Source organism: Arachis ipaensis, chromosome B3 (genome assembly GCF_059453495.1).
Source record: "Arachis ipaensis isolate K30076 ecotype BB chromosome B3, ASM5945349v1, whole genome shotgun sequence".
NCBI lineage: Eukaryota > Viridiplantae > Streptophyta > Magnoliopsida > Fabales > Fabaceae > Arachis > Arachis ipaensis.
Genome location: NC_142438.1, coordinates 39,583,745 through 39,597,362, shown reverse-complemented (window position 1 = coordinate 39,597,362; position 13,618 = coordinate 39,583,745). Strand labels below are relative to the sequence as shown.

Below are 13,618 nucleotides of genomic sequence, written 5' to 3'. Positions count from 1 at the left end.
TCGAGTTAAGAATGCACTGTGTGACGATGATTCGGATGAGGAGCCTGTCAATATTGGTGGGGACAGTGATGATGATATTCCAAGAAGTACACGTTCAACCCATGGAGGTTCCGGTTCTGGAACACAAGAGTACCCTCCCCACCTCTCTTCAGGTAGTTGTGATCTGCGTGGGACCTGAGACGATCCTCTCTGAAATGCCTCTGGAGGTATCTGGGTGCCTCTGGGATCCGCGAATGCTGCCCCTGGGCTAAGGAACCGCTGAGCCTCGCGGTACCACCAATCTAAGTAATCAGCAGAGGGGTCGGGATCTGCCACTCGCTCAATGGAAATGACTACATCAAGTCTGTTCCCCCAGTGTAAATGCCAGACCTGATAGTAATGGGGGAACCACCTATCCCCTCCCCTCTCGTCCTTAGCATGCAGCCAGTCTACGTTCAAAGCATCCTCTGGGATATGCTGTACTCCACCCAACTGTGGAACAACCCTGTCAACCTGATGCCACTCGATGACCGCAAAGTATATCAAAGTAGTCACCGCTCGCCATATGCGACTATGCTCCTCTGTAAATATCTCTGGATGGACCACAGCAAGTACATCAAGCGCGGAGTAGGGCTCCCATACAATTTGAAAATTCAGAACTCATCAGACATTACCACAACAAGTATATATCTAGTCACGACTAGAGAGCAAACCAAAAATGAAACTCTAACTGGTATAAAACTTACATCACAAGCGGTCAATCGATCCAATGCAAGCCAATACCTTATGACCCTCTGTTCCTTGCCATCGTTAGGAGGTAAGTAGGCAGACCACCTAAATTTAAGTCATATGAGACACAAACTTAAAAAACCGCCCATGAAATTTTTAAGCATTAAAAAAACATAATCCATACCTGGATGCCAGCGGGAAAGAGAAAACCTCAAGCCCGGACGGCCTCAAAGACGAAAACCGCCAGAATATCCAACTCTGTAGCAACTGGAGCGGACCCGCAAGGTTAGTCACATTTCTGTTCGCTACCCGACACATGCATCGGTACAACCATGCCAAAGCGGCCGACCCCCAACTATACCTCCCCATGTCATCAAGGTTTGCCACAAATGGCAACCACCGTATATGTACCTGGTTCGCACTCTTGTCCCCAAATAACTGAGTCGATAACAGCATCATGATGTAGGCTCGTGCGTAGATGCGGACAGTGTCCTCGCTCGCATCTGGTGGTAGCACCCTAAACCTCTCGTGGAACCATGTAAAGTGTACTATCATCTGCTTGACCTTATTCGGTGGAGGCCGCTCACCGAATAGGTCCTCAAACCACTCCCAAGCTGGTCGGCCACCCTCCATGTATTTCTCAAACTCACCAAGGCAACCACTCACAGCCTCCCCATCCACAGGCAGCCCTAGCTGAAATGCCACGTCTTGTAATGTCACTGCGCACTCTCCGAAAGGCATATGGAACGTGTGCGTCTCAGGACGCCACCTCTCAACGAACGCACTAACCAATGGCTCATCCAACCAGAACCATTGGCTGTTTAGCCTGGCCAAATGGTACAATCCAATCCTCTCTAAATACGGGATGATCCTTTCATGCATGGGCATATTCTGTTGCCGTCTCACACTGTATATACACCTAGTGGGCTGCACAGAACAGCAAAGAAATACAAAGTCTAATTAAATTCTCCTATCCATAAAAAAAATTCCCCTATCTAACTGGATACAAATATCTTAAACCATCAACAAATGATGAACCATCAACAAATTCTCCTAAAAAAAAATTTCCCTAATCACGATAGTAAAAATAACAACACACATACTTGAATAAATAACAGTCAGAAATATAAAAATATTATAAAGCTTTAAAATTAAAAAACTTCATATCATACAAATACACTAACCAAACTAAAATAATTCACTAACGTCAACTGTCCCTTTCCCTAAACTAAACCAACACCATGTAGAATAACATTCATTGAAGGGATTTGAAATTCAGCTAAGTAGTCATATTTATAACTTAACAAGAAAAACTCAAAATACTAAACCAAACCCATTAAACTAACATCCTAGCATGCGAAGCCTAATTTCAAACTAGAGGGAATAATCTATAAATTCTAGTTCGTCTACCTTACATACCATTTTTCTGACTAACATATGCAAAGCCTAGAAAAAAATAATTATTAACTAACCTCGTCACTAGTAGAACCGGCAATATGCGCAACACCGTTCAGTCGGTACAAGGTCCTGTCTGCCATGATAACTTGCCGGAAGTCGCCGCTGAGATACCTCGGACCCGCTCTCAACTTACTCTGACCTCTCTCTAGAATTTCCTCTCTATAAAAAACTTCACAACCCCTCTAAATGAATAATCCGCGGCTACCACCACGGTTTATATAGACAGCACACTACACGTAAACTGCTATAGCCTATAGCGGTTTACCCTCATACACGCACACACGTAAACCGCTGCTACTTGTAGCAGTTTATGTATTACCCTTTTAACACGTAAACTGCGGCTGGTTGTAGCGGTTTATGCACACCTGTAAATCGCTACTGTCAGTAGCGGTTTATATAGATATGTGAATCAATGTATTTGCGTATTGGATTTGGAAACAACGCATTTGCATAATATTGAGGGTGAAACAATTTAATAACGTAAATTGCCCTAAAAAAACTTGGTGCAATGACTCAATTGAAAAAAAAAAGTACAAAGACCTAATTAAAAATTTCGCAAAACTATAAAAAACAGCAGAAAATGACATCCATATAATAAATTTAACATTAATTTCATAATTTTTATAATATTATGCTATCTAATTATATAAAAATGACACTATAAAAGATGATTTCATATATTATGGATCTAAATTCTAATATTTTATATGCTATTTGAAGAATAATTTTTATTTTATGAAATTCATTTGTTATATTATCTATTATAATATATAAAAGAAAAGATTAAAATAGTGTTATAATGAACTAATTATACATACATTCTTAAGATTTAGTATGGAAAGATGTTTTTTTTGTATAGATAAGTGACATTAAAAAAAGATAAATAATTTTACTTTTTTAATTTGACATTATTTAAATGTTATACATCTATTATTTATTATTGATTGTCTATTATAATATATAAAAATAGAGAGCAAAGTAATGTTACAGTGAGTTAATAACATTAAAGTTCTCAATAAGTTTGTCATGTTAATATTAAATTTAATTTGTAGTAATATAGAGAAAAATATCTACTTATATAGGCACTTTTATTGTGATATATAATAGAGAATAATATCTATATAATCATTCGGTTCTATTACATATTCAAGTGTTTTTATCAATTAAATTTAATTAAATTGGTTTAATTTTTTTTAGTATAACTAATTTGTTGTATGTTTAAACTTTATTTAATAAAATTATATAATTATAACACATACTAGCGTTAATTTTATTTTATGTATTTTTTTTATTAAACTTCGATTAGATTGTAATATAATTATATTGTTTCAGATAGGGATGACCACAAGTTCACATGTTACGAACAGGCCTTATTTTTATTATGACAACGATGACTATCAGGCTCCATAATCATTAGCGCTTTATTTTGATTAATTTAGCAGCATTTTAATCCTTCGTATTTTTATTTTGTATATTTGATATTTCACATCATATATACATCATTATTTTCAGATAAATTACTATTTTATTTTTTATTAATTGAGAGTTGATTATCAATTATTAACTATCGGGGTCCATTATATATTAAAAAAACCTACTGTCAAATTTACCGTTAGAATTATCCAATGGTAACGATCTTACAGTTTAATAAAAAAATAAAAAAATAAAAAAAATCACCGTCGAATTTTTTCAACAGTAACTCAACGCAAAGTCACAATGTCTGGTGCCAAATTTACCGTCGGATAATTTTCGACGATAACTGGCATCATAATTTTGTAACCTTCACATCATATTCCGATGCTGACTCCACGAAAATTACAGTCGAAAAAATAAATCCACAGGTAATCAATTACCAGCGAGATTTATATCGATGGATTGTATCTGATGCAAAATCCAATGAAAACAAATTTATCGGATTATTTTTGTTATTTCGCCGGTAAGTCCAATAGTACTCTTCTTTTGTACTTTTCACCTCATTGTCGTTCTTTATTGTTGTTGCTATTGTTGCACTTTTTTTTTCTCCTTCTCGTCCTCCTCCTCCTTCTGCTAGTTTTCTTCTTCGTATTTTTTCTTCTTTTTTGCATGTTTCTACCTCATCGTTATCCTTTATTGTTGTTGATATTACTGTATTTTTTTATTTCTTCTCTTTCTTCTCCTCCTTCTAGTGTTATTGCAGTCTTTTTTATTTCTTTTTTTGTTTGATTTTTTCTCCTTTTCTTGTTTTTATTCTTGTTAAGAGAGTGAAACAAAAAGAATTATGAAAAGGTAAAATAAGAAGAAAAAAATATAGAAAAAAAATAACAAGATGATGAAGAAGAAAAGGAGGAATACTGTTGAATTGTGCATAATTTAATTAATTTATCAGAAAAATAGCATTGAAATGTTTAACGATGACACAACAAATTTTTTAATTTTGACACATGAATATTTTAACCGTGACACAGATTCTTATTGAGAATATGAAACAAGAAGAATTATAAAAATGTAAAATAAAAAAGAGAAGATAAAGAAGTAAAATTAAAAGAAAAAGAAAATGATGATAAAGAAGAAGAGAAGGAAGAAGATGAGAAAGATCGGAAGAAGAGGAGAAGTATCTTTAGGATCACGAAAAGTAACTAGTCTTACATAATTTTAATAGAGTAAACTAATATTTCTATCTACGAAAGTTGAAAACATAGACACATCTACCCATGGAAGAAGAAAATTACCATTTGTACCCATAAAACATAGGTTCTACCCAACAAAATTATCCAAATACTAAAAAATCAACTAAAAATTCCAAATTACCCTTATCATCATCACATTCTCTCTCTCTCTTCGCAGAAGAAACAGATCCAAGGCCACAAATTCAATCCACAATGTGCAACTCCATCATTTCGTCTCTGTTTCTTTCCACATTCTCTAACAACAACAATAGCAATAGCAACAATAATAAAGGGGTAACAGAAAATGAGAAAAGAGATGAAGGGTATGAAGGGTACCATTGCAGAATTAGATGTTGAAGTCATAGGTGATGGTCCTTAGCAAACTTTCCGCCCTCTAGTTCTCTGGCGACAACAACTACCAGTGAATACAATTCTCCTATAATCTTCTTGTGAAGCCACGGAGTCCAGTCTTCGTCAGAGATCGCGTCCTCGCGCTCTGCAATGCCGGCTCGTCGTGACTGATAGAGGTCGCGCGACAGTGTTGATGGTTGGTGAATTGAAGTCGCTGTGGCTGATAGAGATCGTGCAATAGTACTTCAGGGAGTCCAGCAAGTTCAAGATTTTTGGAGGCAGAGATAGGATTTGCTTCTCGACAAAGCAGATCGGGAGTGGGAAGACGTCAGAGGCTTTTGGAAGTAGAGGGGAAGGTGTAATGGTGGTGATTGTGGGTCTCTTGGTCGTTGCGGTAGAGTTGGGGGAGGCGAAGAGAAAAATAAGGAATGGAAAAAATAAAAAGAGAATGCGAAAAGAGAAAGGGAGAGGGGGTGTGATGGTAGTATTGATAAAAATAAGGGTAATTTAAAATTTTTAGGTAGTTTTTTAGTGTGTGGATAATTTTATTGTGTGGAATCATATTTCTTGGTTACCAATGATAATTTTCTTCTTCTATGACTAAATGTGTAGCATTTTCAACTTTCATGAATAAATAGTAGTTTACCCAATTTTAATATAATACTTTATAATTCTGATTAATCCAATATATGATCATACATACAAAAAACTATATATTTTTATTATATACTTCTCTTGTCATATGCTTTAATTATCTTTAAGTATTAGTAGTCTAATTATATATTTTTAATACTATTGTGAAATGAAATAATGATCTCAATTTTATAACATAAGTATTTGAAAGTCCTCACTGAAATCATTATTGGCACTGAATTTCCAACTAAGCAATTCAATGCAAATCACATACTTTCTACTATCGAGTATTAACAGATACATTCAATATATTAAAAATATAAAAAGTTATCCTTTTTAATAAGTTTTAGTAAAATATTTTTTTATAATACTCTTAAAATTTTCTTGTTAGAATACGTATTAACAAAACCCATAAAACAATAGATTTCTATTTTACTTTGGTAGCTAATAGTAATCCACAATTAATTATCTAATAATACAGTACATACCCTTTATGGAAATAGTATTTGGGTCATTCAAAATAATAATAATAATAATAAACTAAAAAGATGTTATTTTTTAAAGTTACTAAATTGGCAGCATTCATCCATGTTCCACAAGTCACATGCAAAATCATTCACCCAATTGTGTCTTGCCATTTGGCAATCATCAACAGGGTATTCCATGTTGAGGGTCTCATTGTCATAGCCATTGCTATTTACATGGTAGCCATAATCATATGTGAAGGTCCCAAATTCATCGGTATCCAAGCCATTACCAAAATGGTTGGAGTTGTATCCCAATAACTGAGGCAATTTTGGTTCAGAGAAGGATACGCATGAACCATTGCTGTGTTGCTCAAGTCGTTGATCCAAATAATTTGGACATGTTGGGTGCACACAAGGTGGTGGTGTTATTGCTGCTGCTGAATACTGAGAAACAGGCATAGTTGCTTGGTTTTGGATTGGCAGGGCTGAAGAAGAGGACGATTCTCTTGCTTTCTGAAGCAATCTTGGAATCCAAAAACGCCTCACTAGTTCTTCAAACTCTCTGCTATCGGTGTCGATTTTCAAATGCCTTGCTTGTTTCTGAATCTTGGTTCTCCAGTAGTTCTTGATTTCATTGTCTGTCCTGCCCGGTAAATGCTGTGCAATCTTTGACCACCTGCAATCATAATCATAAAATTAAACACAATTAATATTATAAAAATCTATATCTTAATTACATATGTGTATTGATACATAGTTCCTTTATAATAAGCACCTGTTCCCCCACTTTGAGTGAAGTTCAAGAATCAAAAGCTGCTCCTGTGGTGTTAAATTTCCTCTCTTTACATCCGGCTTTAGATAATTCAGCCACCTTAATCTGCAGCTTTTTCCTGTTCTCTTTAATCCTGATTCATAAAACAGAACCATCCTTAGCATAAAAAATTGGTGAAAACTAAAATGAAAAGGCACACAATCTTATATTAACAATGAGAAAGTTCTGGCCAACAACACATCGCCAATATTGCAGTCAATATCCGACATAAGAAACAAAACATCCGAAACTCCTAAAAACAAGAATATCCATAATACAATTAGAAGAAACATCCGAAATTCAAACTCATCAAAAACTCATTATTAATGAACTTCATATTAAACTTGTTTGACAACACATGCTATAGTATTGATCTCTTAGCTTTCTATAACAATATATGATTTGGCATGTTAATGGTTTACCTGAACATTTAGCAAGTAAATTCCAACGGCCTTCGCCTTGGTTAGCAATGGATTGTGTGAGAAGATTATCCTCTTCAAGAGTCCAAGGCCCTCTTCTAATTTCATTGTCATCTTCACTACCACTGCTACTGACACTCTTTGAACTAGACATCATGGTGATGAAGGTGGGGGAGATTCTTAATCAGTATTAATTATAACACCTTATGCAGGGCTTAAGAAAGAAAAAAAAAAAAAAAGAGTGGTCAACAAAAGACACGAGTAATAAGAGTTAGAAAGCAAATTGGGGTACGCAAGATATGTACATACATACATATATGGTATAGTAATAGTAATAGTATAAATGTATGCTGTATCCCATTTGAGTTTGACGTCAAAGTGAATAATATATATATACTACTACTTTACTACTTTTCTAAAAGAGTTAAAAAAAAAAAAGGCTACTAATGCTGCTGCTTCCACAAATTCCATACGACAGCTTCCATTCACCTTCCATAGTCACACGACCACTGCAGAAACTGAAGACAAACTCTAAAGTGGATAGGTTCATTGCTCTTGGTATGCTATCTTAATATTAATAACATAAAAGGGACAGTTTACTTTTATTAGTTTGATGTGGCATCAGTCAGACACACACTCGCACTAGGAACCAAAATAGGAAAATAAGCGTTACTTACTTCTCTGTCACTAAAGATTCATATCATTCTTCTTTGTGTTGGTAATTTCTTTGAACCAGGTGCTCTTCCAAAACTGGTTATTATTCTTTGTAAAACCTAAGCCAACCATATATATTCGATGTAACACTTATCTATTTATCCATTGCAGTGGATTAAGGCATTGAATTACTAGCTAGTCCAAGTCATTGTAGGTAATATTCGTAAACAGTGACAGAAACGTGCTTGACTAGAGCATATATAACTTAAATTAGAAAAAAAAAGTAATGACCTTAATCAACACGTGCAATTAAGGGTGTTGGCATAACAAGGGGCGGCAAGGAAAGCCTGCTAAGAATCTTAGAATTAGGACCACTTTTCTATTTTGATTGGTTCTGTTCTGTCGCATGATGTTTGCTTTTACATAAGAATAGCCTTAATCACTAAGCCTTAGTTACGTGGTTCCCTTTTGTCCAAAAACTTCCCGCTTGTTCTTCTGGACACAACTCAACTCAAGAACAACTCCACAATCAGAAAAAAGTCTACATCGATTTATCACTGCTGCAATATTTGACCTTAATTTAAGGTATATATACAATTGCTGTAAGTTTATGCACATGTTCAATAATAAAGAAGGTAAAAATTTACGTACACATATTTTTATATAAAATTAATAATTAAAAATTATTAAATTATAATTTAGTTAAATATATCAAATATTTAAATTATCTAACAAATCTTAATTATCAATTTTGTATGGAAATAATTATAGGTGAGTCTTTACCTAATAATAAATGACTCATTTTTTATCTACTTATATTTATTGTAAGATAAAATGTGATACATATTTTTTATAATTTAATAAAAGATTAATTAAATGCATAAAAAAATGAGTCAATCATATATTTTTTATAATTTTCTGTATAGTTTTAACCGTTTAAACTTAGACGGCCGCATTAAGCGGATAATTAAGGGTCGGTTGATTAAACTTTTCTGCATATGTTGGTTAATTCGCATTAAGCTGAGGATTGATTTGAGCTATTATTTATTGGCAAAAAATTTGAAAAGATAGGAGACTTAAACTCACAACTTCTTAATTGAATATGGAGAATCTATACCTTTGAGCTATTACTGATTGGCAAAAATATTTAAAGTTGACAAGACTTGATAGTTGAATTGTATATCATTTGCTGGCTGTGATAAGTTTTAGTTGTGGTGTCAAATTTAGAACTTATTATTAAGTATATTCACGTGTAAGTCGAGAATTTCATTCCAATCTGTTTATTTTCTTGCCCCTCGTGAAAAATTTTTAGCTAAATTTTTCATTGGCCATTGTAACTAAATAGAAAAGTATAGGAAGACAATAAAAATACTAAACAATATAAATAATGAATATATTGAATATTTAATTTATTAGGTGTGCAGATTATTATCTTAATATTAAAATTTAGGTAAATAATTTAAAATGTAGTATATTTTTATTTTAATGGACTAATTTTAAAATTTTTTTTATTCACGTTATTCACAAAAGTTATTATCTACCTACTAAAATTCTAACTAAATACAAAGTTACATTTACGACTCCTTTTGCTATTGAAAACACAGCAATTTCATATGCAGTAATAAAAGGATTTGCTCCCATACATATTGTAAGTGTGGAGAGATACAAAGACATGCAATGCAAGTCTCTCTTATTCATTTTTATTTTTAATGAGTGTGGTAGTACAATTTTAATATGTATATAAATTAAATATTTCTCGTAATAAAATGAGTTAATCTTAGCTAAGGCTGAAAATGAGTCAAGCCAACTCATGAGTCAACTCGAGCTCGACTCATTAATAGTTCGATAAGCTGAACTCGTGAGCTGGCTCGATTATATGTATAATATTAAAAATATAGATTAAATGCATATAAGATATACGTATTAATAATTTAATATATATATATATATATATATATATATATATATATATATATATTTAATTATTTAAAATTTTATAGTAATCTTTTATATATAATTTTGATGTAGAACATAAATAAAAAATTTATAATTGATAGATAGACAATATATAAAATTTATCTTTTTTTAAAATTTTTTAAATATATATATATATATATATATATATATATATATATATATATGTTATAATTTATTAATATAGAATTATATATTATATTCCTATTATTTGAGTTAGTTCGTGAGCTCCAGCCAGTTCATGAGCTTTTGTTGAGTCGAGCTTGAACTTACAAAATAGGTTCGATTGTTAATGAGTCAAATCGCGAGCCAAACTTAATTTTCGTGAGTCGAGCTTAAGCTTGATCTAACTCAACTCAGCTCGCCTCACTTCCAACCCTAATCTTACCCATAAATTTCATAAATAGCATGCCTTTTGCATTTATTTTCTTTCTTGAGTAAGTGCCTCCATGATGCAATTAGAGGAGCATATATAGGTGAGATTTTTTTTAAATAAACATTTTAAATGTTTTATTTATCGGTATAAATAATTTGGATATGATTTATATTTTTATGTTTTATTATTTATCTCATTTACGAATTAATTATAAATATTTTATTTGTTTAAAATTTTAAATGAGATATATTCATAATTAATTCGTTTATACAGTAAACAAGATAAACAATAAAACACAAAAATAAAAATTATGTCTAAATTACTTATACCAATAAATAAAATATTTATTTTAAAAAATCCTATATAGGTGATAATTACTCACAACATAATTGTAAATATATTGAAGGATAGTCAGTCCTCTATTATATATTACTAATTGAAATTAAATTTTTTTATTAAAATTATTTTTTTTATTCACTCTATCTTTTTTTATATATTATTATTAATAATTAATTACAAAATTTATAAGTAAAATATGCAATATAATATTTTCTTTTATATATCATTATTAATAATTAAGTACAAAATTTATAATTAAATTATGCAACATAACATTCTCTATTTTTTTAATTATAATTAAAATTAAAATTAAAATTAAAATATAACTAAAAATTAAATTTTTTCATATGAAAATAATAATTACAAAATTTATTATTTGATTTTTCTTATCTATAAAAAGTAAAAACCTTAGTTTTTTTAACTGACGAAAATTTTTGTCTTCTATAATTTTTTTTATAAAAATAGTTTGATTTTATAAATTTTTTTGAGTAAACTCCTATTTCTATCCATACAAATTTTAAATATTGACAAATCTACCCACAAAGAAACCAAAATTAAAATTGTACCTACGAGAGATGAGTTTCTTAGGACAAAATTATCCAAACACTAAAATACCATCTAAAACCTCCAAATTACCCTTCTTAACCTAACCTAACCTATCCTAATCCCTAACCCTTTGCCACAGCTAAAATTTTTCTAGATCTCATCCACAACCGCCAGTGCCACCTTCAACAGAACCCAGCAGTTGAGTTGAAAGAAACAAAGATGGCATCAGCAAACACCAAACAGGGCAAAAACAGAGTTGGCCAAACTAGGAGCAGAGTTCTGTTCATGTATCACAAGCTTTATCCCTTTTAACTTGGTGGCAAGGCAAACGGGGAAAGAGACATACCCGCCAGTTCCAACAACGATATGGGGGTCGAAATCACGCAAATGGCGAAAGCAACGGATGAGGGATCATAACAAACAGTAGGGAAGAAAGAAGAGGTTGTGAGGGGCGACTCAACCTCACCGAAGGCACCAAGGCGAAGCTGTACCCTGCGGAAGGAACTGCAGCGCTTTCAACGCTATTTGGAGTGCCAACAAAGAGGAACTCCGTTGTGGGGTTGGCCAGTATGAGCTCATCCGCCATGGCCACTGCAGGGTACACGTGGTTGCCGCTGCCACCAGCTGCGAAGACCACTCGGATAAAAATGATTTCAAAAAAATGATAATTTACCTTTTCTTATCATAATCTATAATATCAACTTAAAATCGACTAATTTTAAAAAATTTATATTTCCATAAAAGTTATTACCGACGAAACAAAACACTAGTTACTTAATAAGTAGTTTGGTTAAAAATAATTTATAGAAAGAAAGAAACCATGCAGATTGCAGAGGCCAATGGCCGAGACTGAGAGTGGTACAGTTGGGCCTATTTGGATGTGACACGTGACAGTAATAATTGTTGTTTGACCAAAGTTGAGGATCATGACTTCATGAGGATATGATAATGGTGTTCATTGCCGACTAATATGATAACTACAAAGTCTGATATCACATCATTGATATGGCAACAGAATGTGATGGTGTCCGTCTAACTTTTCCAGTGGCAAAAAAATTATTTCATTGATCAATATTTTGTCATCTTTTCTTCGTATTAACTAATCTCGCATCAACAAGATTCAGAATACACATAATTACTATCCTATTAGACATATATGTTGTTATCTAAGCAAGCAATCTCACTTCAGTTGCTATGATATTAGACATATAGCGAAAGATCCAAGAAAGCATACCCTGGGTAACAAATTTACTCCGAACCAAGAAAGAACTAAAAACAATACCATGACAAGTAAGCTTCTTGGTTCCAAGAAGGGACTGTTGGAACTAAAATTGAATGGGAAATGGAGATGCAGATGATCAAAGTCACCTTCACACAGACCCAACCACGGCAAAAACTAGTGGTAAAAAATTAATAAACTTATGCAACAAGTAGTCAAAGAAAGGATGTTAGAATTTTGTGCACATGTAAAAAGTTTTACCCAAAATTGGAGTGATCTGCGTGCAAATTAACAAGTAAGATTACTTCAAAAATTACAGAACAAAATGAGGAAACACCCAAAAATTGAAGTGATCTGTGATCCAACAATAACAAGTAGCCAAAATAAGGAAACACCCAAAATAATCACAATGACCTGAACTTTTTCCTACACCTACATGAAATGGCAAGCATTTAAAATAACTTACAGAACAAAAAGCTACAGAAGCATAACTTTGAAGAGGAATTGAATTTTAAAAGGGTTGAAGTTTAAAAAGTTAAATCATACTCTACTATCTACCACAATGATGCAATAAGCCAACACTTAGATAAACAGATTGGGTGTTAATATTGAAATTCACATCAAAAACAGATTCAGTGTCAATATCCTAAGTTCCTAACTCACAACTATTCATTATATTATAATCTGCAAATATTAGCTCACTTTCTCATGACATTATCTTGAATAAATTCAAAATAAATTCACCCAACAATATATTTAACACCAAAATTAGCATAATGAATGAACAGGTACGACAGTTAGTCAACCTAAGGAAACACCAAAAGTATTTCCAGCACCCTGATCTTATGTATCCTTAAATGAAATGCAAGGATTTAAAACCACTTGCATGATTTCAGAAGAATTCATAGAAGTCAACCGTTGACCATAATCTTTTGCATACATGACACTGGATATCTCGTCATACAGAACATCATTACCAAGATTAAAAATATTTCTCTTGGTCTTCAATATAACAAGA

The 13,618-nt window shown here is 32.5% G+C and overlaps 2 protein-coding genes across 2 annotated transcripts; both read right to left on the bottom strand.

Annotated features, from left to right (window-relative positions):
- Positions 1 to 281: 281 nt before the first annotated feature.
- Positions 282 to 2,246, bottom strand: LOC148570370 (serine/threonine-protein phosphatase 7 long form homolog). Its single transcript, XM_088507004.1, has 5 exons — positions 2,181 to 2,246; positions 893 to 1,635; positions 726 to 813; positions 370 to 612; positions 282 to 308 (listed from the first exon to the last, which is right to left on the bottom strand). The coding sequence occupies exons 1-5, from the start codon at positions 2,244 to 2,246 to the stop codon at positions 282 to 284; spliced, it is 1,167 nt and encodes a 388-aa protein (XP_088363130.1).
- Positions 2,247 to 6,207: 3,961 nt separating this feature from the next.
- LOC107634394 (transcription factor MYB62) lies at positions 6,208 to 7,791 on the bottom strand. Its single transcript, XM_016337906.3, has 3 exons — positions 7,496 to 7,791; positions 7,038 to 7,167; positions 6,208 to 6,938 (listed from the first exon to the last, which is right to left on the bottom strand). Exons 1-3 carry the CDS (start codon positions 7,647 to 7,649, stop codon positions 6,347 to 6,349), a joined length of 876 nt encoding a protein of 291 aa, XP_016193392.1. The 5' UTR covers positions 7,650 to 7,791; the 3' UTR covers positions 6,208 to 6,346.
- Between the last annotated feature and the right edge of the window lie 5,827 nt (positions 7,792 to 13,618).